Here is a 25,278-nt window from a genome sequence, read left to right on the forward strand (position 1 = left end):
ATTCCACTAGAACTACTGATAGCCTTGGGAGAGCGAGCCATGACAAAACTCTACCATATGGTGAGCAAGATGTATGAGACAGGTGAAATACCCTCAGACTTCAGGAAGAATATAATAATTCCAACCCCAAAGAGAGCAGGTGTTGACAGATGTAAAAATGACCAAATTTACCAGTTTAATAAGTCACAGCTGCAAAATACTAACACGAATTCTTTACAGACGAATGGGAAAACTGATAGAAGCCTACCTCGGAGAAGATCATTTTGGAGTCTGTAGAAGTGTTGGAACACATGAGGCAATACTGACCCTGCAACTTATCTTAGAAGATAGATTAAGGAAAGGCAAACCTACTTTTCTAGCATTTGTAGACTTAGAGAAAGCTTTTGAAAATGTTGACTGGAAAACTCTCTTTCAAATTCTGAAGGTGGCAGGGGTAAAATACAGGCAGCAAAAGGCTATTTACAATTTGTACAGAAACCAAATGGCAGTTATAAGAGTCGAAGGACATGAAAGGGAAGTAGTGGTTGGGAAGGGAGTGAGACAGTGTTGTAGCCTATCCTCGATGTTATTCAATCTGTATATTGAGCAAGCAGTAAAGGAAACAAAAGAAAAATTCAGAGTAGGAATTAAAATCCATGGAGAATAAATAAAAACTTTGAGGTTCGCCTATGACACTGTAATTCTGTCAGAGACAGCAAAGGACCTGGAAGAGCAGCTGAACGGAATGGACAGTGTCTTGAAAGGAAGATATAACATGAACATCAACAAAAGCAAATGGAATGCAGTTGAATTAAGTCGGGTGATGCTGAGGGAATTAGATTAGGAAATGAGACACTTAAATTAGTAAAGGAGTTTTGCTATTTGGGGAGCAAAATAACTGATGATGGTCGAAGTAGAGAGGATATAAACTGTAGATTGGCAATGACAAGGAAAGCGTTTCTGAAGATGAAAAATTTGTTAACATTGATTTTAGATTTAAGTGTCAGTAAGTCTTTTCTGAAAGTATTCGTATGGAATGTAGCCATGTATGGAAGTGAAACATGGAAGATACATAGTGTAGACAAGAAGAGAATAGAAGCTTTTGAAATGTTGTGCTGCAGAAGAATGCTGAAGATAAGATGGGTCGATCACATAACTAATGAGGAGGGAGAAGAGAAGTTTGTGGCACAATTTGACTAGAAGAAGGGATCGGTTGGTAGGACATGTTCTGAGGCATCAAAGGATCACCAATTTAGTATTGGAGGGCAGCGTGGAGGGTAAAAATTGTAGAGGGAGACCAAGAGATGAATCCACTAAGCAGATTCAGAAGGATGTAGGCTGCAGTAGGTACTGGGAGATGAAGAAGCTTGCACAGGATAGAGTAGAATGGAGAGCTGCATCAAACCAGTCTCTGGACTGAAGACCACAACAACAACAACAACAACAACAACAACAGCAGTGTTAAGTATAAAAGGGGCCACACCAACATACCACACACCAGTGGCAGCCACTCTACAACATATACTGTACTCATGTGTCTAACTGCGGTCCACATGGCAGTCTACTGACATGTCTTGCCAGGCATCCACAATGTCTGGCAGGCAGGGCATTTACATGGTAAGTTATGTCCGAGGTTCACAAATTGACATTGTACACCCTTTATGCCTTCAGTTTAGTTTCTTAATCCCAGGCTACGTGTCTAGTCATTTGCAGTTGGCATATAAACCATTAGGCTGACAATTATTTGATGTTACATTTGTGGTTTTTTCGGTTAGGCCCTGTTTACCTAGTGTGGTACTGGTTGACTTGAACTTTTTCCATGTCTCACCCACAAGGCATCTCCCGTGCTACTTGATAAATTTGCTGGATTTTTTTTATGACTGGTACGACTTTCTTGTACGCAATCAAGGTATGACCTGAAATTCATATCTCTATGGACCCTTTTAACGTTAAGCCTAATTACATTCATGAAGAATCCCTCATAATTTTTTTTTTTTCAGTGCCTGAAACCCGGGTTGTGTGTATAATTTTATCAAAAGCAAGAATTCGTCAAATGCAACTGGTGCAGATTTATTTAACAAGAAAAAAAAATAGCAACAGCTGTGGATGTTGTGGAAAGAATATAAATAGTTTTCTGTCTACAATGGCTCAAATAGTGAAAGTTTAGTTACAATAACCTTGTACTAAATGATTAAGATTTTTTTACTGCAGTGTTAGTAGAAGAAATAGCTAGAAAATGTACAGGAAGGGAGGGAGCGAAATAAGCTAAAAGCTAAATGATGAAATAAAATGGTTATTTCAAAATAAAATAAAATGGAACACACACGAAAATTACTTCCCCAAGGAACATGTTTAAATGTTCAATTGGCTCGAAGGTGTCTTATTTTAAATGTATTTGAAATACTTAATGGTGGGGCTGTTAGAGTCTATGTAACAGAACACTGCAAGAAAAGAACTCCAAGTTCACAGGCATAAAACCATTGTGGGAGACTAGATTTCAAGTGAGTGAATAAACAAGATTATAAACTTTGGTGTTCAAATCCGACCAGCCAAGGTTATTTGGCAGCGTACATTTTCTGGATAGTTATTTTGCTGCTGGCTTTTGTATTACTTCTGAAGGGATGTATAATTGGGATGTTACCCTTCTCCAGTGTAACTTCCCCTAGCCCCAAAGCTAAAACCACTACAGGTGTGTACAGCAACATGCTACACAACCCTCACACAGATCGCAACACACTATAAAGGTACCATATTGAAAAAGGTGCCAAGTGTTTTCAAGTTCCCTGTGCAACTGGAGCGAGAGAGAAAACAATTTTATGTGCACCCGTACGAGCCGAAATTTCTCTCGTCTTGTTTTTACGATCCTTAAACAAAATGTACATTGGCAGCAATAGAAGTCAGCTGCAGTTTTCTACATGTTTTCAATTGTGTTTCACAAAGCCAACATCTCCCCCTCCCTCCCATATAGATTCCCATTGGAGTTGAAAGGAACATTTCCGTAACACTTTAATGTTGATCAAACCTACAGGTATCACATCTGAATTGCTTTGATATCTTCCTTTAATCTGACTTAGAGATGATACCAAACACGAGCAGTACTCGAGAATGGGTTGCAGTGCGGTCTCCTTCGTAGATTGAGTTATATGCTCCAAAAATTCTGCTAATAAGCTGAAGTCTACCATTCACATTCCCTACTATCATCCTTTATGCTTCTTCCGTTTCATATCACTTTCCAATGTTACACCCAGATACTTTATCAACCTGAATGTGTCAAGCTGCTCGCCACCAGTACTGTATTCGAACATGACAGGATTGTTTTTCCTACTCATCTAAATTAACTTAACTTTTCTACATTTACAGCACGCTGCCATTCTTTACACAAAGTAGAAATTTCTGAGTCATCCAGTATCCTCCTACAGTCACTCAATGGGAAACAAAAGGAATCTCATGGGAAACATGTTATATAGAGTACTGTGATTATTACAAGTCTGATAAATGATGATGGAAAGTATGTAGTTAAAGCGATAGGAAAGAAAATATGTTAATGAAAAACTTAGGGATAAAGTAATGTAACGAGAAGTTATGAACAAAATGCATAGGAAGGGTAGTGACTGAAGTGCCTAAGATAATAACCAATGTGCATGGTGAAAAATGGCACTCATCTCAAAAGATGTTTCAGATTCAGTAAACTTCACAGTAAATATTCCAGAGTGATGATAGCAAGAATGAAACTAGTGTTGTAAGGACAGTGAAAGTGTGAGTATGAGCTGAATTATTGTAAGATTGAAACGGGCTAACAAACTGTGACTTTAATGGAACGTACTTTTTACCTATAATCAAGGATGTTATATTACCTATTAATTGTTGATGTGAATGTTGGTAACTGCAGCAAGCTCCTGATTATACAGGTACGAATTATCTGTGCGCAGTTTGACAATTTTTGAAAAAATAAAAAGTGAGACCTCACGTACTCTCATATAATCAGAACGACTATTTCACATTTCAAATACAAATTTATGGTTAGGAGGATGTAGATTACTGAAACATCTGCAAGTGGCGAAATCGGACGCCGATAAATCGGAACTTGTGCTGTTAAGTAATGCCGATATAGTGAACAAAGTGTGTTTGGCAGATGAAGAAATCAAAGATGAAGTGATTGAGGAACCCATTTTCCTGTTCACCTAAGCACTGAAATGCGATAATCTTATTAGTGACTGTGGGACAAAACATGTTCTCTTAGTCCGGCATTTGGACTATCCAGATACGAGGTAAGGCTTTGCCAGCACTCACTCACCAGCTGCATGGAGGCAAGTGCGTCCACGAGAGTCATGTCTCCAGAAATCATCTTGGAGAGGGATGCATTGAACTCTCGCAGCTGCTCCATCGTCTCCTCCTTCGTCTCCTCGTACTCGGCGGCATCCAGCTCGTCCCTGAAGCAACAACACAGCTTCTATACCACACTGCATCTTGGTCAGAAAATTTAACATTTTTTTCTAGCCAATTGTAGTAAGCGGAGGACACAGCCAGCAACACACAGCACAATGGGGTTGACCTGTTGTAGATACATTAAATATGGTGTGTGTGTGGGGGGGGGGAGGGGGGGGGGGGATTATTCCATAGGTTCACAACAATGTAGAGCATGCCATAAAACAAATGTACTTAATATTAGAAAGGAAAACAAATGGTTCAAATGGCTCTGACCACTATGGGACTTAACATCTGAGGTCATCAGTCCCCTAGACCTTAGAACTACTTAAACCTAACTAACCTAAGGACATCACACACATCCATGCCCGAGGCAGGATTCGAACCTGTGACCGTAATGGTCGCGCGGTCCCAGACTGAAGCGCCTAGAACCACTTGGCCACACCGACCGGCAAAGGAAAACACTTCTCAATGTTTGGCAAAATTATATTTATTTGGTCACGAAGCAGCTTTTGGCTTCTCAGCCAATCTTCAGGTGACAACTGAATGCTGAAACAAAGATAAACACGATGTGCAACTTACAAAGATATTATCTGCACAAAAGACACAAAAATAACAAAGTATTTATGTAGAAAAATATTACAATTATTACACTAACTAAACTGTAGAATGTGAAGTTTTACATTCTGACAAGAAAAGCAGAAAGATGACCCTACTGCAAATAAGAGAAATCAAAAAACATGACACAGAATGCCAGCCTGGTATTAAATGATGAGACTCATTTTCCCCATTATTAAATTAAGTTTTCATTACAAATGCCAGATTCAAACAATACATTCATTTTATTTTCCATCATTTGTTGTATGTATCTCCACATAAAAACTTTGTTTACTCCTCTTTCAGTCAATATAATTATTGTAATATTTTCCTATGTAAACACTTTGTCATTTTTGTATCTCGTGTACAAATAATATCTGTGTAAGTCGCACATCACGTTTATCTCTGTTTGCAACATTCAATTATCACAAGAATATGGCCTGAGAAGCTGAAAGCCAGTTCGTGGCAAAATATATATAATTTTGCAGAACATAACGAAGTGTTTTCTTTCTAATATTAATACTGTGTTCTCCCAAGTACCACTGGAAAATTCAGTTAATGTTAAGAAGTAATTAAAACAGAATTTGTTTCTTTAATTACAGTCTATGATCACAAAAACTGCCATCAGATTATCAATTTAGGTCCACGGTGACCATCTTTAGATTGGTTTAAAACTTACTCTAAGGTAATACAGCTTCATCAAGAGAGATAAACAAAATCAGCAAGGCACCATTGAACAGAACTAGTAACTAAGCCACAGTGTCCTTTTGCTGGGAAGAATTATGACCCTGCTGCCACTGTATCCTAGTTCAACTTGTCTTATTAGTACTGTTCAAGAATGCCTAACTAAAATAAGTTACACATCTTACACCATGCTAAGACCAGTGCACAACAAGTGTGGCTTATTGTGAGAAAAAAGTATATGTTTCGAGTTTTGCTACGATACAGATATTACGTGCATCACGAGCTGCGAGCGGAATGGCACGGCAACTTGAGATGTAGTACGAAGTCAAAATGTGAGGGACAGAATGATGCTTGTGGGCAAAATATTTTAATTTCTCACAGATTCACCATGAGATTCTGGCAATATACGGGCCAAATGCAATGCCGCACCCAGCAGCAGTGAAATGGTGCCGGCAATTTCACCGAGGCCTCACAGAAGTGTGGGAAGGTAGGCCATTGACACTGACCACAAACCGACGTCTGGGCAATGGAGGAACTGCTCTGCAGGAGTTGCAGATTTTCCAGTGATGAGGGCATTCTCACGGTGGTTCTCGGAAAGCTCCATGACCAAGGAGCTGAACAACTGGTAGAAAATTCTGAGCACTGTTTACAGAAACTTGCGTCTTGAAGTCCCCTTCTATTTCTTGACAATGTCACTTTGAATTTTTATATTAACCGAACAGATAAAAAAAAAATCTACTCACCAAGCAGTAACAGGCCAACACACACACAAAAAATGATGGAGAACACACTCGTGTGTGTGTGTGTGTGTGTGTGTGTGTGTGTGTGTGTGTGTGTGTGTGTTTGACAAAGGTCTTGTTGGCTAAAAGCTAACTTTCTGGCAGCCTTTTTGTTGTGCCTTTCCTTGGTACTTGAGTCCACCCCATTAATGAGAGTCCTCAGGGATGTGGAACAACGGGAGTTACACATTAACAAACAGAAGCAACTGCTGCAGGATACTCCTGTAAGCTGTACCAGCAACCAACTATGACTAGTGTTAACCTCACACTTGTGAGCACCTGCCAAATGTGTACAGAATGTATAGATTCTTCAGTTCTAATGCACCAAATTGTACAACATTGCAATAACATAATTGTTAAATTGAAAGTGCTCCTAAATTATGTTCTTAAGGGAGACTCAGTGTTGTGCATCAGTGTGCATTAGCTGCATTGCTACAATTACAGATTTGGAAATGGTAAACCACGTCTGTAAGTGAAGCTATAAATGTGAATATGGACCTACCACAAGAATAAGTTTGTGGTTGGTGCTTGAAGTGATTTGAGTTCTCAGTGGTTGGTTTTTAAATATGTCCTCAAGTTATATTATGTATGGTTCTCCCATGTGTGTTGTAAACATTCTATTCCTGTTTGATACAGACCACATTAGTGTCTGTTTGTGGCTCCACATGGGGACTGGTGGAATAATTTGTATTATATCTGTTATAGAGGCTATCTGAATGTTACCTGATAGCACTAAGAAATAGAAACTGGCCAATAACAAACAAATCTGAAAATTGTACAGCCCATCAAAGATAATGGTTTCGTTTGTTTATTATCGATATACAGGCATAAATAAAGTACGGCACAACAGATTAATAATAAAAGGTGAAAGAAGAACAATTGAAGATCCCGTGTAGACTGGTAAAATAGTCCATTAAATGTCGCACTAAATTTTATTTTTTTAAAAAAATCATGTAATCCAAATAATGATTTCAAAGTCATATAGAATGTAAATCCCACACCTCTGAGTCCAGCAACTATGACAGAAGCAGGAAACAATGTAAGTACACTAAAAAATTAAAATATCTTTTAATTCTGATGGATAATGATATTAAGGCATAATCTGAATCACTTCAGGAAGAGGCTTACCTTCATAGTCTCGGATGTTACTGAATTCAGCATACGTTCAAGAGTAAGTAATAAACACTCCCCCCCCCCTCCAAAAAAAAATTCCTGCCCCGAGGTACAGGCCCCCAACGATGGCACCGCGAACACCATTTTGAAGATGCGAATTTCGGAATATTTTTTAAACTGCTGTATCTCTGGAACAGTTCTAGATATTTTGTTTTGTTATTTGAAAGATAATTGCTCTATGTCACAAAAAAATCCTCCATTTTGACTTATCTGTCCAAATTCGTTTACTATAGCATTCTAAAAAATTTTTATATAATTTAAGGAAAAATTTTTTTTCCAAAAAATGCCAACCCATTAAATTTTGATTTTTTTTTCTTTCTGTTGATTAGCACCATACAGTTATACATTCCCTAAAAGGAGAGCTTCCACTTCTAGATTGAAAAGGTTTTATAAACAATTGAAATTTTTGCCATACATAAAACCTATTTTATTACCACATTATCACATAACAGGCTCATAAAAATCGAAACCTAACCTTATTTCACATAATTTTAGTTTTGAAAGATGAATAAGAGACTCATTTTTCAAGCATTTTAAATGGTTCCAAAATCTACGTGAAAGGTACAAAGGCATAAAAAGAATTTTCAGAATGCTATAGAAAAAGAACTTTGACAGATAAGTCCAAATGGAGGATTTATTTGTAATCATAAAGAAATTATCTTTCAAATAAGGAAAAACCAAACAAAATCTCAGGATCTATTCCACAGACACAGCTTTTTAAAAAATTTTCCAAAATTCGCACCTTCAAAATGGTATGCGCAATGTCATCTTTGAAGGGCTATACCTCAGAGCAGAAATTTTTTTGAAGGGGTGGGTTGTTGTTGTGGTCTTCAGTCCTGAGACTGGTTTGATGCAGCTCTCCATGCTACTCTATCCTGTGCAAGCTTCTTCATCTCCCAGTACCTACTGCAACCTACATCCTTCTGAATCTGCTTAGTGTATTCATCTCTTCGTCTCCCTCTACGATTTTTACCCTCCACGCTGCCCTCCAATACTAAATTGGTGATCCCTTGATGCCTCAGAACATGTCCTACCAACCGATCCCTTCTTCTGGTTAAGTTGTGCCACAAACTTCTCTTCTCCCCAATCCTATTCAATACTTCCTCATTAGTTATGTGATCTACCCATCTAATCTTCAGCATTCTTCTGTAGCACCACATTTCGAAAGCTTCTATTCTCTTCTTGTCCAAACTATTTATCGTCCATGTTTCACTTCCATACATGGCTACACTCCATACAAATACTTTCAGAAATGACTTCCTGACACTTAAATCTATACTCGATGTTAACAAATTTCTCTTCTTCAGAAACGCTTTCCTTGCCATTGCCAGTCTACATTTTATATCCTCTCTACTTCGACCATCATCAGTTATTTTGCTCCCCAAATAGCAAAACTCCTTTACTACTTTAAGTGTCTCATTTCCTAATCCAATTCCCTCAGCATCACCCGACTTAATTAGACTACATTCCATTATCCTTGTTGTGCTTTTGTTGATGTTCATCTTATATCCTCCTTTCAAGACACTGTCCATTCTGTTCAACTGCTCTTCCAAGTCCTTTGCTGTCTCTGACAGAATTAAATTGTCATCGGCGAACCTCAAAGTTTTTATTTCTTCTCCATGAATTTTAATACCTACTCCGAATTTTTCTTTTGATTCCTTTACTGCTTGCTCAATATACAGATTGAACAACATCGGGGAGAGGCTACAACCCTGTCTTACTCCCTTCCCAACCACTGCTTCCCTTTCATGCCCCTCGACTCTTATAACTGCCATCTGGTTTCTGTACAAATTGTAAATAGCCTTTTGCTGCCTGTATTTTACCCCTGCCACCTTCAGAATTTGAAAGAGAGTATTCCAGTCAACATTGTCAAAAGCTTTCTCTAAGTCTACAAATGCTAGAAACGTAGGTTTGCCTTTCCTTAATCTTTCTTCTAAGATAAGTCGTAAGGTCAGTATTGCCTCAAGTGTTCCAGTGTTTCTACGAAATCCAAACTGATCTTCCCCGAGGTTGGCTTCTACTAGTTTTTCCATTCGTCTGTAAAGAATTCGTGTTAGTATTTTGCAGCTGTGACTTATTAAACTGATAGTTCGGTAATTTTCACATCTGTCAACACCTGCTTTCTTTGGGATTGGAATTATTATATTCTTCTTGAAGTCTGAGGGTATTTCGCCTGTTTCATACATCTGGGGTGAGGGGAAAAAAAACGAACAAAAAAAAAAACAACATGTTCCTTACTTAGTCCTTCATTTTAACATATGCTAAATTCAATAACATCTGGGACTATGAAGGTAAGATTTTTGTTTCCTCGCCTGCCTGGATTGATATGGACTATGCCTTAAACAAAACTGACATTGGCTTTGACCCCGTGAATAATTATGTTGTGCTTGTGATGCAAACAGGATACAAGTAGAACAGTACAATAGTCGTTTTGCATATTTATTACTATTAATATGATGTAGACTATGGTGACATACTGATTTCTAGTGTAACCCAAGATCTATGTTATCTTTAAAGGTGACCGGTAGATTGTGAAGTCCACGAATATAGTGTCACGAAAACAACTATAATACTTGTTATAGTATGTATGTTATAGATACTGAATTTTGGCGAGCCATTTATGTGTGCCATTTTGATTATGTTATTGGTCAAAGCTAATGGTCGGTATCAAAGGCTTCAACTAATCTGCCTCGCTTAACTGACATAATCAGGCAGCAAAAAAATAAATGAAGAAATAAACTGCATTATGTCTCACTGTTTCTAAAACTCATTACTAGTAGTGCAGTTATTGTTACACTCATTTTTATTCTATGTACTGATATTTGTATTCCATGACTTGACTCATTCCACACCCAAGCCACTTGCTCATACATATCTATGGAAAACATTTTCCATAAATAAATAATCTACGTATCACTTAGAATAGGAATATTCCCCGCAAACATAAAACAACCAACAGTAGAACCACTTCACAACCAGGATGATATACATGATATAGAAAACAACATAGGCCCTACCAGTCATCATCATCTCGATCTTCTAAAAGAACTGAAAGAGGTGTTCACAAAAGATTAGCAAACTTTCCGATTAAAAATAAAATACTAGTTAAGGTTTAAAATGGTTTCAGGAAACAAATATACTGAGACAGCCCCCTAAACGACCAAGATTTTTCTGAAACTTGCAATATGATAATGACAGTTTTCCGATTAAGAATTTATACAAACAGTAAATACCTTCTATCGGGTGATAGATGGTAGAAATATGTCACGAGAATAACAATTACTTTTCAGGATACAGAGAAACTAATTATGAAGTATCTTACTGCTTGACTTTAGCCCTCGGTTGTTCTTCACTCTTGAGAATGGTTTACCATACTACTTGTCAGCACCAGGACCAGTGTTGATCACAAATGATCCCAACATTTTTATTAAAAGATAACGAAGCTGATTAACAGTAGAAGGTCCCGGCGACAATAGAACAGGTAGAAGGATGGCTCTCGTGACAACTGCATGGTGTAAATGAGAAGAAAAAGGTAGAAATAAGCTTTTTACACACACACACACACACACACACACACACACACACACACACACACACACACACACACACACACACACACAACCTTTTTTCTGTAGGTCATCAGGCAAATTTTCTGAAGTATTTCAGTAGATATTTGCAGTTTCTGTTACGAATTGTGTAACTGGAGTCAGCCCAAACAAATCCTACTCATCACATCTTTCATGTGACACCCAGTGTCAATGTAAAGCATTGGTTTGTTTCCCATTACAAGCAAAATCATTTTTGGAATGGAATTTTATGTGCCCCATTCGACAGAGCAGTCCAAAATTAGTCTAGCGCATTATTCGGTTTATCGACACGTATGTACATGGACAGTAAAACACGGAGGATAACCACTTCAACGCTTTTGCACAACGGTAGCAGCCAGCATGGGGCAGGACAGTGCTGTCGTTACTGGACTACTGGTTATTCTCCGTGTTTCGCTGTCCCTGTTAACTCTTTCACGTACAACTAATTTGACCAAAAAACAGCTCTAGAAGTACACGACCTACTTTTATTGTCAAAAATTCATACAAGCAACATATTTATAATAGAATGAACATAATTATTACCACTGTACACAAAAATTCAATTTTTATAATCATTGTTGGTCACAAGGGGGGGGTTACTTTTTGTACCACCGTGCACGAAGATGCGCGATAGTCTTGGAAGCACATCTTCGTTTTCCCTAAGCATAGAGGAACCATTCACACACTACACACCCAGTCGGTGCGAATTTGTTGTTTCTTGGAACTACGTGCTGCACATCTCCTCCTCGTAGATCTTTCTGGCTGACGAGATGAACTTTCGAGATGCACAGATTTCGGAACATTGGGTTTCTTCTTGTCGAACTGGAGACGGCTGCTCAGACTTCGCTTTTTACCTCTCGGAGCTACCGAGGCAGGTGCCACTAGATCCCTTGCGATTTCTCTTCTTAAGTCCTTCAGAGTCATCTTAGGCAACTTCATTTCTTTATGGAGGATGAAATGATTCAAAATGGTGGCATCAATAAGGTACCAAAATATTCTGTGCCACCACTTTCTGCTCTTTCTGTCAGTTTCATATACACCCTTGAACTCGTCAAATTTATCTACACAATTCGTGTTGGCATTGTAATCTGAGAGAGCAATGAGGCAGGAAACTTTTATTTCATTTCCATCTTTTTCCTTTCTTGTAACCTCTGTTGTTCGAGTTTGATCATGGAAATTTGAAAGCAGATGGACGGATCTCTTATCTTTCCACTTCATCACATTAAGGCTTGTATTGCTAGTAGCCCAATTATAGTCACCCCTTTTCATTTCCTTGTCACTTTTAAGCATAGGTAAAGATTTTCTATTTGGATTCACTGTACCACAAGCACGTATTTTGTTTTCTTTCAAATCTTGAGGGAGATCTCGGCTACTGAAATCATTATCAAAGTAAACTCTGTGATCCTTACCTTTAATATTTTCAGTGAGGTCTTTCACAACTCTTTCTCCCAATTTCTTTTCCACAGCATTATCTTTCTTTCCTGTGTAAATATACAATTTCCATGCATAGCCAGATTTGTCTGCTAGTACCCACACCTTGTAGCCTCTCTTGATAGGCTTCTTTGACAAGTACTGTTTTATAGAAGATCTTCCTTTAAATTTAATCATAGATTTGTCCACTGCCATACAGTCATTTGGATTAAGTGCTTTCTGAAAGTTTTGTGAAATTCTTTCTAGGAAAGGATGCAACTTATAAAGTTTATCATAGTTGGTGTCCCCTCGTTGAGGCATTTTACTATTGTCATTCAAATGTAAGTTGGTGAGAAACCATTCAAAACGCCTCCTTGACATCAGTTGACTCACATAACTATCATGTAGATCAGCACCTGAACTCCAGTAATCTCTGTAACTAGGAAGTGCTTTTATGCCCGTCAAGATATTTATCCCTGAGAAAGTTTTTAATTCTTCCATGGATGCTGGCACATAAGGTTTACCAGTAGTCAGAGACGACTGATGCGCATGTAAGTTCTTCTGAAACAAAAATAAATCCATAGTATCATCTGAAAGCAGGACTCCAAATAACTGATATGGTGATGGTGTGCCTAAGTCCACAATAAAAACACTGGGACCACACTGGGAAGTAAATGCAGGGGCATCAGCAGGGTGTTCAGTTTTGCTCCACGTATGTTCAGTCTTCGACTGATGGTCAACAATCTCAGATGGAGTCTGATGCACTGTGACGGTTTGACTTAGCTCAGTCTCTGGTGACCTAATCACTGAAACAGTAGCTGGGCACTCATCCTCAGAATCACTTGACGTATCAGAATCAAACAGAATATTTTTGGATGTAGTTGGTTCCAGGCAATAAGAATTGTCATTGGTGTCATCACTGTCCCCACTATCAAATGATATGTCAGATGGAATATCCTCTTCAAGGGCTTTCAAAATTTCAGACTCAGTCAGCTTTCTCTGACCCCTCATTATTACTGAAAAGTAAAGAGTAGACTGACTGTTTTCGTACAGTGGTACATATTTTGAACCGATGAATAATTAGCTACATTTTAATAATTTCTCATATAAATAGTCTGAACAACACAAAAAACTACAATAAACAAATGTACTTACATATTCCAATAGAAATTTTGTTGGAAACTTCCGTTATCAGGTAACAAATAACAATGTTGCACAAACAATGTCTCCACAGTGTACTTGAACGCACCTGACGTATATGAAGTACTGGTGCTGCTACAAGAACCCAGTAACAACTGCCATCTGGTGCATACGTCTAAGAACTACCAAGAACATGCCCTGCTAGTAGTTCAAGTAATTTACCACGAGAATGTGCTGTTCTACGCATCCAAATTGGTGGTACAAATAATGTACCACCGTACAACCTCGGTGCAACGTAAGGTGGTACACAAATTGTACCACCAGACTTGAAAGTGTTAATACATACTGATAAAGAAATAACCCACCAGGCTAATTTGGGACCGCTCTATCGAACAGGCACATAAAATTTCACTTTAAAAATAATTCTGTTTGTACCAGAGGCACTAAGGCTTTCCATTGACACTGGGTTTTGCATGAAAGACTTGATGAGCATAATCTGTTTGGGCTGACTCCAGCTACATGTTGCAAAAAAAAGGAATTGCAAATATCTGCTGAAGCACCAGAGAGAATGTGCCTGACACCCTGTATTAAGGACGAATCACCTAAAATTTGCCCCCCAAATGCTGCAGAAGTGGAAAGTGCTATTGATGTGTGGTTTTCACGGAATGAAATGGAAGGCAGGGGCTTGTACTGTTAGCCTATAAACAGATCGTAATAATACATTTTTGTGCAACCATACACTTTTTAAAATGGAACAATGTTTATTGACATTAACAAACTAGAGTAAATTAGAATGTCCGTGATGTCTGTTGCAGGAGTCTAGTGCAAGTCATTTACAAGATATTGTATTTTTAAAAGTTCCCACACGTGTGCAATACCTGTGGTGGCCCACACTAATGGACAACCCAAGTGCAAACACTAGTTATGTGCATTCTGACCAGTAACAAGACAACTATATGTGGTGCAGTAGGCCCCCATCCACAAAGGTTTTGTTTTGGACTGCACTGGCTGTGTTCAAAGATATGCGTGACCAAAGGTGGCATTACACCAATAGGCTTCTTATAGGAAGTCAGTGAAAAAGCTGAGAATGGAGTGTCGAAATGGCTAAGACTTTCCGGAGAGGTCCTGAATGTTCTATTATTCTTCTGTGGTGGGGATACATTCGGGTATGCAGCGTGTGCCAGAAGGAATCGTCAGTAGTCAGGGATATGGCAAGAACGACCATTTGAAGTGAAAAGTCTTGTTAACGTGGGCTACAAAATGCATACCATAAGAGCTACAGGCACTTATTCAGTAGAACAGAGGCATTTCACAATAGCAAAAATGAACTTGTGCTAATAGTTCTTAAGGTATGCATTTTAGAGCATGCGTTTACTAAGACTGTTTTGCCTCAAACGGCTGTTCCTCTCATATCGGCAAATACTGACCATTCCTCCTGGAACACACTGTAGGTTACTTGTAATCAATACAGTCAGCAAATTTTGGAAAGATACTTTTGTCGGGTAAATGGAAGAATCCGATTCCACCAGTCTGTTTTGACCAGTGACGTAATGGTGTTGAGGTGCAGGACATCACTACTGCGTGGTATTTTTGAGTTGGTCGTGTTTCTAGGTGTCATACTTTTGCACTTGATGGTGTCCTCTGGTGGTGGAAGTCGACGTGCTCTGTTTAACATGTGGTTTTGGCTGTCGCTGTCATAATGTGGTTTACTGTTTAGGTAGTTGGTATGGTAACATGGGTTGTGGAAATGTTTTCAGTGAGATACTAAGGATTTTTTGTTTGTGTGTTCAGTATTTTTGTTCGGTCCGATTAGTTTAGTATATGTTTTGCTGAAAGAAGTCTAATTATTTTATTGCATTTTAGCTAGGTATGGACATGACCGTGAAGTTCAAGTGGGTGCTTTAGGAGATTTTTTTTTGCTTTTGGCATGTGCATACATATATGCGTGCATGCCTGGGCGCGCACGGTGGCCAACCCAAGTGGCATTGCCAGAGGCTTTTCTTTGCAAGTAATTTTTGTTTTGGTTTTATTCTACAGTAATTGCGATGTTTTGTATATACATGGTAGGTCAGTTGTGATTCAATTCATGTAGTGAATATGGGGTATTTGGTTTTTTGAGTTGGCGAGGTCTTGATTCCACTTTTCGGAGATGTAGGTATTGCTTTTTGGTATCGACAGTTGCGGTTGAGCTATGCACATCAAGGGAAATGTTCGATTCTTGTTGTGGCGGAATGTTGCAATTTAATTTTTTTATATTGTATGTTTTAAGATAGTGCAATGTGTGTTTATTGTTGTATATTTAGCTTGTACCTGTCCAAAACTCCCAATTTTCTGCAGTTATCCCATTAGTTTCATTTTATTGACAGAGTGAGATGTTGTAACTTCCCCCCCCCCCCCCCCCATAAGTATGTAGTGACATCATTGTCGCAATACTCTACACTCTGGCACTAGGCATTTCCGCCATACTGGAGATGGCGTGGGTCAAAGCGGTAGGGTGGAATCGAACGCTGCTGTAATGCCCGTTTATCTTAAAGGCTACGTACCATTTTTCATTTTTCTCACACCTGAACTATGGCAAGACCGAAGTGTTGGTATACTTCACAGATGGTGGGTTCAAAATGGCTCTGAGCACTATGGGACTTAATATCTGAGGTCATCAGTCCCCTAGAACTTAGAACTACTTAAACCTAACTAACTTAAGGACCTCACACACATCCATGCCCAAGGCAGGATTCGAACCTGCGACTGCAGCAGTCTCGCGGTTCCGGACTCAAGCGCCTTAAACCGCTCGACCACCGCGACTGGCCAGATGGTGGGACAGAGGCTATCACACTATATAATGTTCATTTTTTCAATGGTTGTGAGTGACCCAAAATGTTCTCGAGGGAACTAATGAAAATGAAGACCTGAGTGAATTGGGTCTCTTTCTTCTAGTATAAAATAATCTTCAGTCCACTGCCTGCAGAAATGAATAATATCAAAACATTATTAAGTACATTTAAGGAAGACTTGAGAAAGTTACTCTAACTACAATAATAGCCTAGTTTTTATACTACTGAGGGACACGTAAGTTACTCATTGACAATTGGGAAATACGGAAGCGTCCCATCCCGCCCGTCTGCTTTGACCCATGATGTCACAAATACGGCAGAAACAAAAACAAACACACTCACACACAAACTTTCCACAAGAAGCCTAATGACACTAACGGGACAAGCGCGGGAAATGGGGTGTTTTGGGTGGGGGGCAAACTAAATATAAACAAATTTAGATGCCTTGCGTAGCTACAACGTGTACGTGAAGACAGCCATGCATGAATACCCACCCACCTCCCCAGGGGTCGTAACCCCTGCAACCCATAGAGGATAAAGATGCTTCAGTAGCTGATTAGTGTTTTTTGTTTTTTTTTAAAAAAAAAAATCTCACGGGATAGAACGAACAGATCAGAAAGATAAATATAATAAACTAAAACAGAAATAGGAGGAAACAGATAATTAAAATAAGTAATAAGTGTTTTTAAATTTTAAAAAAAATCTCACGAGGTAGAACGAACAGATCAGAAAAGTAAATAAAATAAGATAAAACAGAACTGGAGACAGCCACACTCAAACCAAACTCCGCGCCGTCATGACGTCACACACGACAGCACCCTTATGTCACGGGTCAAAGCCGACGCGTGGGATCGGACGCTTCTGTCGACCCGACAATTGCACAGGCCTGCCAATTTGTTCAAGTCATGTATTTTACCATGTATAAAAAGGAATCATTTAATGAATTGGGGTCCCACTGCAACAATATGACACATGAAACTGTTCAATACTATAATGTAAGAGCACTAACAGATATCCCAAGAACTTTAAAGACAGCAGACTGAGTAATGAAATTAAAGTGTCCATACATATTGGAATGAAAAGTTTAGTGGAAAATTCTTTGGTCCAACCATCGAAAGCCATCTGAAACAGGAGATGCATATTGCCTCTTTAACATGTAAGCTACCTAAGCATATATTGTAGGCTATTTTAAATCAATTTTGAAGAGATCTTTTTTCTCAAAGATTACATACAATGTTTTACTTTCCTCTCATCTGAACAATGGCAGCTAAATTTGGGGAAAAGGCAACCACAGCAAATCTCAATAAGCTGCCTACTGCAAGAAAGTGCTAAAAAAAAATCATTTGTGGTGCCAAATGTAAGGAACCATGCTGTGGCCTGTTTCCAAAAACAGATGTGTTGAGCATAATAAATATGTATATTCTAAATGCTGTCTTTGTACTAGTTGTTCAAAGACTGTACGTTAACAGTCAGAATACCAGAAATAAAGAAAAATTTTACATTAGCAGTCACAAAACAGTACTCAATGAATTATTAAAAATAACGCATTACAAGAATACCATAGTTAAATGCTGAATAGGAAGTGTTTTGAGAAAATATGTAAATGTGTAACCTCAAAATATATTCAGAAGAACCTTTTTCTGTGTTTGTTCATATGCAACCAATCATTCAATGTTCAATAAAATATTATTATTATTATTATTTGATCATATTTATACATAATTAATGGTTGATTCTGATCAAACTTTTCTTTTTATTTTGTTCTACTACCCAGATATTGCCAATATCTTCAACAATCACTTTCTGACAGAAGCGGATCAAATTGGATGTAAAGGGTCTATGGATGAAGCCATGAACCTTCTACAAAAAGCAGAGCACAGAAAAATTAGCCTGATGTATGTACCCCACATCATAGTAGCTAAGATTGAGAAGGTGATATGCCAAATAAAAAAACAAAAATTCCACTGGTGTGGACAATATATCTATCAAAGTACTGAAACATTGCCACAAATATATTCTTAAAGTTCTGTGTCACATATTTAATGAATCTCTGAATCACAGTACTGTCCCTAATAGACTAAAATTTGCAGTTGTTAAGCCACTCTTCAAAAAGGGTGATAAACCAGAGGTTTCTAACTACCGCCCAATTTCATTGTTAACAAGTCTTTCAAAAATCCTTGAGAAACTAATGTACAATAGAATCATGGCTCACCTTAATAAATATAACATCCTTAACAAAAATCAGTTTGGATTTCAAAAGGGTGTTTCAACTGAACAAGCCATATTCGCATTTGTCAACAAACTCCTTGAATCAATAAACAAGAGAATGTGACAAATTGGAATCTTTTGTGATCTGTCAAAAGCATTTGATTGTGTAGATCACAAGATTCTACTAAGATGGGCGGAGCATTACGACTTAAAAGATAAAGTAGGGAAGTGGCTTGAGTTGTATCTAGATGACAGAAATCAGAAGGTAGTATTAAACAATTGTGCAAAGGCGCCTGCCAGCTCTCATTGGGGTACATTTAACTGTGGAGTGCCACAGGGCTTGGTCCCTTACTTTTCTTAATCTTTGTAAATGACCTCCCATGGTGTGTGACCCAAGAAGCACACTTCACCCAATTTGCAGATGACACAACCATTATGATTGACAAGGTACCCAAATGCAGTCTAGGGAACACTATGATCATTATATTCCAAGAAGTTCTAGATTGGTTCACTGCAAATGGTCTGTCCCTCAATGTTAATAAGACTCATTTCATTCAGTTTCAAACAGTAAACAAAAAATTGGAAAATGTTGAAATAAAATGTGGAGACAAAGAAATAGTGAAAGTTGTATCTTCCAAATTTCTGGGTTTAGCCTACATATTAATAACAAACTAAACTGGTCTGTCCACTTGACTGACCTATGTAAAAGACAATTCAGCAGCATTTGCCATTCGTTCAATTGCATCTGTTTGTGGCATGGAAACAATCAAAACTACACATGTTGGTTATTTCCATTCACTTATAACATATGGCATCATATTATGGGGAAATCAACCACAAGCAAATACAATCTTTGTTGTACAGAAGAGAGTTATCAGGATTATGAGTAGAGTGCATCCTAGTTCTTCTTGCAGAAATTTATTCCAACAGCTGGGGATCCTCACCATGCCTCGTCAACACATCTTGTCACTAATGTGCTTCGTGAACAAAACTTATGCAATTTACAAAATGAATAGTGCGTACCATGATCACAATACAAGAAGAAAACATGATCTTCACAATGATTTAATAATCTCAGCATGTTACAGAAAGGAGTTCATTATCCAAATATAAAAGTGTTCAATAAACTTCCTGTCCATATCAAATCAGTCTGTGGGGACCTCCCTAAATTCAAAACAGAGCTAAAACTTTATCTTTTGGATAATCCTTTCTATTCTTTACAGGAATTCTTTGATAATTTGTAATACTTCTCGAATTAGTGTTTAATTTCATGCATTTCTAATAGAACTGATTATGTAGATTAGCGTACCACTTGTTGGCGGAACATGTTTTTAGATGAATTACTTTAAATTTGTTTATGTAATCTTCTATGTCATTACTGTCAAATTTTCTGTGTTGTTATCTGAATTTTTGTGTGTAATTATTTGACATGTGGATTCCTTTATCATATATCTGCTTACATATGTTAAATTGGTTGCCTCATGATCATCTACATGTGGCTGTTACTGTAACAACCTGACACGTTCTACATCCTAGCGATACATTCGCCTCAAGGATCCACGGAACTCGAAAATAAATAAATATGTATCCTGACGTTTCTGTCATCAGCGCGCTTTCATGGTTTTTTCCATTAAACAACAAGAAAAAGAGCAATTTTTCCTTCCAAAAACAAATATTATGATTGTTAATTGTACACAATTATGCTAATGGCTGCGAAATCCCAAGTGTAATCTTGACAACTGTGTGGCCTTAACCAAGTACGATATTTACAGTAGATATTAGTAAAATTATTTTTATCTATGAGTCCCAATTGGCAGTAAACTATATTTTGGGACAGGCCTACCTGCATTCCTCTAGATCAGCAAGCTGCTGCACCAGTCTTTCTAACTGTGCTTCCAAGTTTTGTTTCAACTTCTCAGTTTCCACCTGGCCTCTGGAAGTCATTTTACAACTGTGTAGTTCTGCAACAAATCCGATTACGGTCAAATCGATTGCATATGCGGAACAACAACCGTGTGTAGTACACCACAATTATTTTGCAAATCACTTTACCAAACTTAATGTCTTTCAGTGACTGCTTTGACGGTTCCTACGCCTAACGTCAGATTTTCTGCTCTACATCTCACTTTAATCTCCAGTTCTTAGCAATATCATCTATATACTTTGTTTACTTCTCAGACCAAAGACCTTCGTACTCTTACATACTTGCTTAAGTTGAAATGCATCCAGTTGCTGACGAGAAAAAATGAAACACAAAACAATGAGTGCAATTTCCTAAAACTGGAGTGTTTTTAGTATCATTACGTCAAATTACAAACAAGCTATATGATATATATGCAGTAGCGTACGTTACATAATTACTTTCTGCAAAAGTCTCATTGGATATTTTGTTTTGTTTTTATTTTTTAATTTTATCTCCGCTCTTTCCTTCAGTTGAACAAATAACAGACAATGTTTGCAAACACTACAGGTACAGAATACATCTTTGGATATCTTTGTGCGAAACCAACAGGTAGCGCCGTTGTCAGCTTATTTGAAATAAGAGAAAAAAGCCATCAGAGAAAAGAATTTGTAAAAATTTACCATACATCTTCAGACTTTAAACTGAAGAAGAGACCTGCGAATCTGACCAATCCTTGTTCTACATTAACTACAGAATTTCGGTTTTCGCTCTGCGCGATACCTTCACGCTCCAACCGGTAGATGGCATCCACATGTGTTTGACAACATGTGTTTACGCTTGTATTTTTTCCACGCGGTATACCGCGTGTTTTTCTTCCGCTAGTAAATAGTGCCGTGGGAGGCAAACCACTGTGCTGTACCATTACAAAGATCCCGTGTTATCGTCTCACTTCTGATAAAACAGTCAAAAAAGTTGAAAATCAAGGATATTTCCATACCGCTTCACAGGTGCGAATCCTCTCACCCCTTGCATCTACGAGCGAGGGTTCACGAATGACTCACGGAAACTCACGAAGAGATCTCCAACAAGATTGTGTTAAGGTACCAAGGATTCGTTAAAAATTAAATAAATAAGCAATTGTTTGTGTTTATAGTGCCTCGTCATTGTAATTAAATGATTTTATTCGCTCGGAACACCAGTGTCACTTCGATACATTGCTCAATTTTCCAGGAGTTAATTCGAAATATCACTTGCGAAACGAAAGGTCCTTGTATGAGGACTTCAAACGTGCGACAATATATGCTGCCATGAGCATTCCTAAAGGCAAAAATCACCAAGGGATACCGAATCATCAAGGATTTAGCCAGCAACGCTTCGCTCACCCGACGTTTCCATTCCAACAGGCCAGCGCCGCCTCAAAAATAGTCGATTGTCGCCTGAACGGTAAGTGCCAAGTTTGAGTGATGTGGCTTTACAATCCGCAGCCAGCGAATTCAACTTTCACACTCGGTAAGATGCAAAGTACTTGCTGTTTTGCGTTGATTATTCATTCGGGTGAAGGGAAACGAGCACATCACTCCATTGCTGTGACTAAATCTTCGCTTCATTTGTTTGCAATCCGCATTACTTCAGAGCACTGTTAAGATTTGAGGTTAACACCTCACACCTGATGAAATACGTTGTTTTTAATTGGAAAAAACAATGATACATTGAAATTGAGCAAGGAATCAACGCTTCTCAGCCACGTGAAATGATGTAATCGGTGTTGGTTTTATGTGTCGTATTCGGCGACAAATGGAAAAGTGGGTGTGCCCTTGTAATTCGTGAAGTAGAATTTCCAAACAGATTTTCTGCCGGCAATGTAATTATATCAGTGCACAACAATAGATGTTGTCATGACAGCCAATTGATATGCATGTAATGTTAGATATTGCGTACTTGACTAAAATACCAATTGGCTGGTTAAACGCAAAACAGTAGGCTACAGTATATGCCCATTACAGTTTTAATATTGTGCATTTTGCTTGTGATTTTGAAATTGTCTGCTGAAGAGATTTACGGTGTTCTTCTTAAAGTTATCTAAATTCTGTATTTTTGAAACTAGATGTGGAAAAACATTGTTCTCGACAATGAACAGCGCTAGAAGATTGTTGTTTATGAGGTGTTCATAAATTGTAAAATGATATGCCTTTCTTGTGATACGTAGACAGTTAATGGAATTGGGGTTTATTCGTGCTTCTCGACTCGTTTTATATGTTTTCGGCAAGATGTTACATATTTGGAAATAATAATGCAGCAATTACTCATTCGTAAAGGCATCCCCCAATAATCTGCGTGGAATCAAAGCTACATCTAAAGGTGACTATTATTTATAATGTAAAAAATAAATCAGTGGTTTTCTTTCATTGAAAAAGCCTGAAAAATTCTTGTCGTTATGCCACAATTCAAGATGAGAGTCAGTTCTGTAAATGTTTATGGTAGATGATGATTCGCTATGTATTGTTAAGTCATTCATCACAGTAAATATTACAGTCAGCTGTTATGGAAATGCGCCCGTTGAGAGTTTTTAAATACTTTCAGTGTATTTTAATTTAAAGAAGTTGGACCTACATTTTATAATTTGTTTGTACTTTTGTTGAATTGTCAGTTTGTGAAACAGAAAATTAGACATTCCTCCAATGAACACAGACCAATATGTCGATCGCAGAGGTTTCTTTGACATTTGATTGCGATGGCAAGTCTTTTTTTTTTCCCCCAATTCTGCCGTTTTTCAATTGTGATTGTTTCATTTTCGGTAACTGACAGAATCGGAAGCCAAACTTTTCAGTTAAGGCGGAATAAACTGTTTTGTATACGGTAGCCAGAATTTTTTTGCTTGAATTTATTTTGCGCCACAATAAAATACACTTGGTGGAGTTAATATAGTTCATTTGTCCCAGAAGCACTAGATTAATTTCATGGTTGTCTCATTAGAACTTTCACATCCATATGCTACCAATTTTCCTGTGCTTGACAGTTCTTTCTCTTCCCCATTTGAAACTAAATGTATAATTCCGATATTAAATGGACTTGATATTTTATCTGCAGCTTTGGTACAGACAAAAGGAAGTTATATTAATTTTGTATCATCAGATATTTATATTGTTGTTCCCAGAACGACATCAACATGTGTGAACCTAGAATATTATTATGGTGATTGGAACTAAATGGGTGTGTTTGAGTTTTTTGTGTTCTCATGGATTGCATGTTTCATTACTTTTAGCACAACCTTCTGTTATGATAAATTGTATTGCGTGTGTCTTCTGTTGCCAAGGCAGTTTCAGAATGGTGCAAATTTAAAGAAAAACGTAGAACTTTAATTTATTATTTAAATCTGCAAAGTTGGTAATGGTTTCACACTTTCTACACACAAGCACATTGTCAGTGAAATTTTGTGTGGTAGGCTGTCCGACCCATTGACTGAATCTTTCTTTTCCATCCATCCCCTTTTGTGTACATGCTAAATACTGGCATTACAGACAGCATTTGGCATATGGGACACTATATGAAGGGAGATCGGGTCTTCACAAGTAATATACGTCATTGGGCAAGTAATGCATGCTTGTGCTGTCACATGCTATTACCCAAGGGGCACTAAGTGACATTCCTTTTGCTGGAGTTCAGCGTCACCAAAAAAAAAGAGGAAGAAGAAAAGAGAGAGAGAGAGAGAGCCTAACAGTTCCACTCAGGCTGTATATTTCAGTAAAATGCTTTACACGCCTCTGTTGACCAATTTCAGCATAATGGCCATTTTCAGATATAGATGACCAACACAACAGTTGATGTATGTGAGGATGTGAACAAGGGGGAATATGTACACAGAGACAACCAGCATGATGATGCAGTCATGAGTATACTAAAAGATAAATAAAATGCCAAAACAAGAAAAACATAATACTTAATGTACATGAGATCACACACACGCACACGATGTCATGTCCTAAGAGTCATGAGATGCATTTCCTCAGGTATAACGAATAAATAGTGCTCAGCACATCTTTCATATGATGCCCATTGTCAACGGAAAGCATTTGTTTTTTTTTTCCCCCATTAAAACCAAAATTATTTTTAAAACAGAATTTTATGTCCCCATTCGTTAGAGTGGTCCCATGTTATACGATATTTGTATTATCAGTATTTATTAACAGGGACACTGACTCGAAGAATAACCAGTACTCCAGCAGCGACACTACTGCCTTGTCCCCAGTGATACCTTCAAGCAGGCAGCGCTATTGAGTGTCTGCTGGATTGGTGTTTATTCTTCATGTTTAACTGTCCCTGTTACTATATATCAACCTGACAATTCTTAGGTTTGTGTGTGTGTGTGTGTGTGTGTGTGTGTGTGTGTACTCGCGTGCGCAATGTGCTTTTATTAGTTTTTAATTCTCATATGTATGCCATCGTATTACCAGGTACATTTGAAAATGTCAATTTGGAATTAGCCAGTAGTGGTGAATAAAACATGCTATTGATATAAAATATTGCCTTTGTGGAACCAAGACTTTTTAACCAAATGGTACTGT

General features: G+C 37.9%; 2 protein-coding genes across 17 annotated transcripts in view; one reads left to right on the forward strand and one right to left on the reverse strand.

Annotated features, from left to right (window-relative positions):
- Nucleotides 1–21,499, reverse strand: part of LOC126213420 (protein LZIC-like) — an 80,855-nt gene extending 59,356 nt beyond the window's left edge. Inside the window, exons 1-3 of one of the 2 annotated variants that reach the window (XM_049941160.1) lie at nucleotides 21,397–21,499; nucleotides 20,657–20,774; nucleotides 4,274–4,409 (exon numbers count right to left, since the gene is read on the reverse strand). In XM_049941160.1, the coding sequence (XP_049797117.1) occupies nucleotides 4,274–4,409; nucleotides 20,657–20,774; nucleotides 21,397–21,403 (261 nt within the window). In that variant the 5' untranslated portion in view covers nucleotides 21,404–21,499. Of the gene's footprint in view, nucleotides 1–4,273; nucleotides 4,410–20,656; nucleotides 20,775–20,865; nucleotides 21,033–21,396 lie in introns of those variants that run through there. The other variant, XM_049941161.1, reaches the window with a different exon arrangement.
- Nucleotides 21,500–21,665: 166 nt separating this feature from the next.
- The window catches only part of LOC126213414 (eukaryotic translation initiation factor 4 gamma 1-like), a 786,084-nt gene continuing 782,471 nt past the window's right edge, over nucleotides 21,666–25,278 (forward strand). For 6 of the 15 annotated variants that reach the window (XM_049941140.1, XM_049941146.1, XM_049941145.1 and 3 more), the window contains exons 1-2: nucleotides 21,677–21,816; nucleotides 21,947–22,159. In XM_049941140.1, coding sequence (XP_049797097.1) covers nucleotides 22,024–22,159 — 136 coding nt within the window. In that variant the 5' untranslated portion in view covers nucleotides 21,677–21,816; nucleotides 21,947–22,023. The other 9 variants (XM_049941142.1, XM_049941143.1, XM_049941147.1 and 6 more) reach the window with 7 other exon arrangements.

This window comes from Schistocerca nitens, chromosome 11 (assembly GCF_023898315.1).
Source record: "Schistocerca nitens isolate TAMUIC-IGC-003100 chromosome 11, iqSchNite1.1, whole genome shotgun sequence".
NCBI classification, from domain to species: Eukaryota; Metazoa; Arthropoda; class Insecta; order Orthoptera; family Acrididae; genus Schistocerca; species Schistocerca nitens.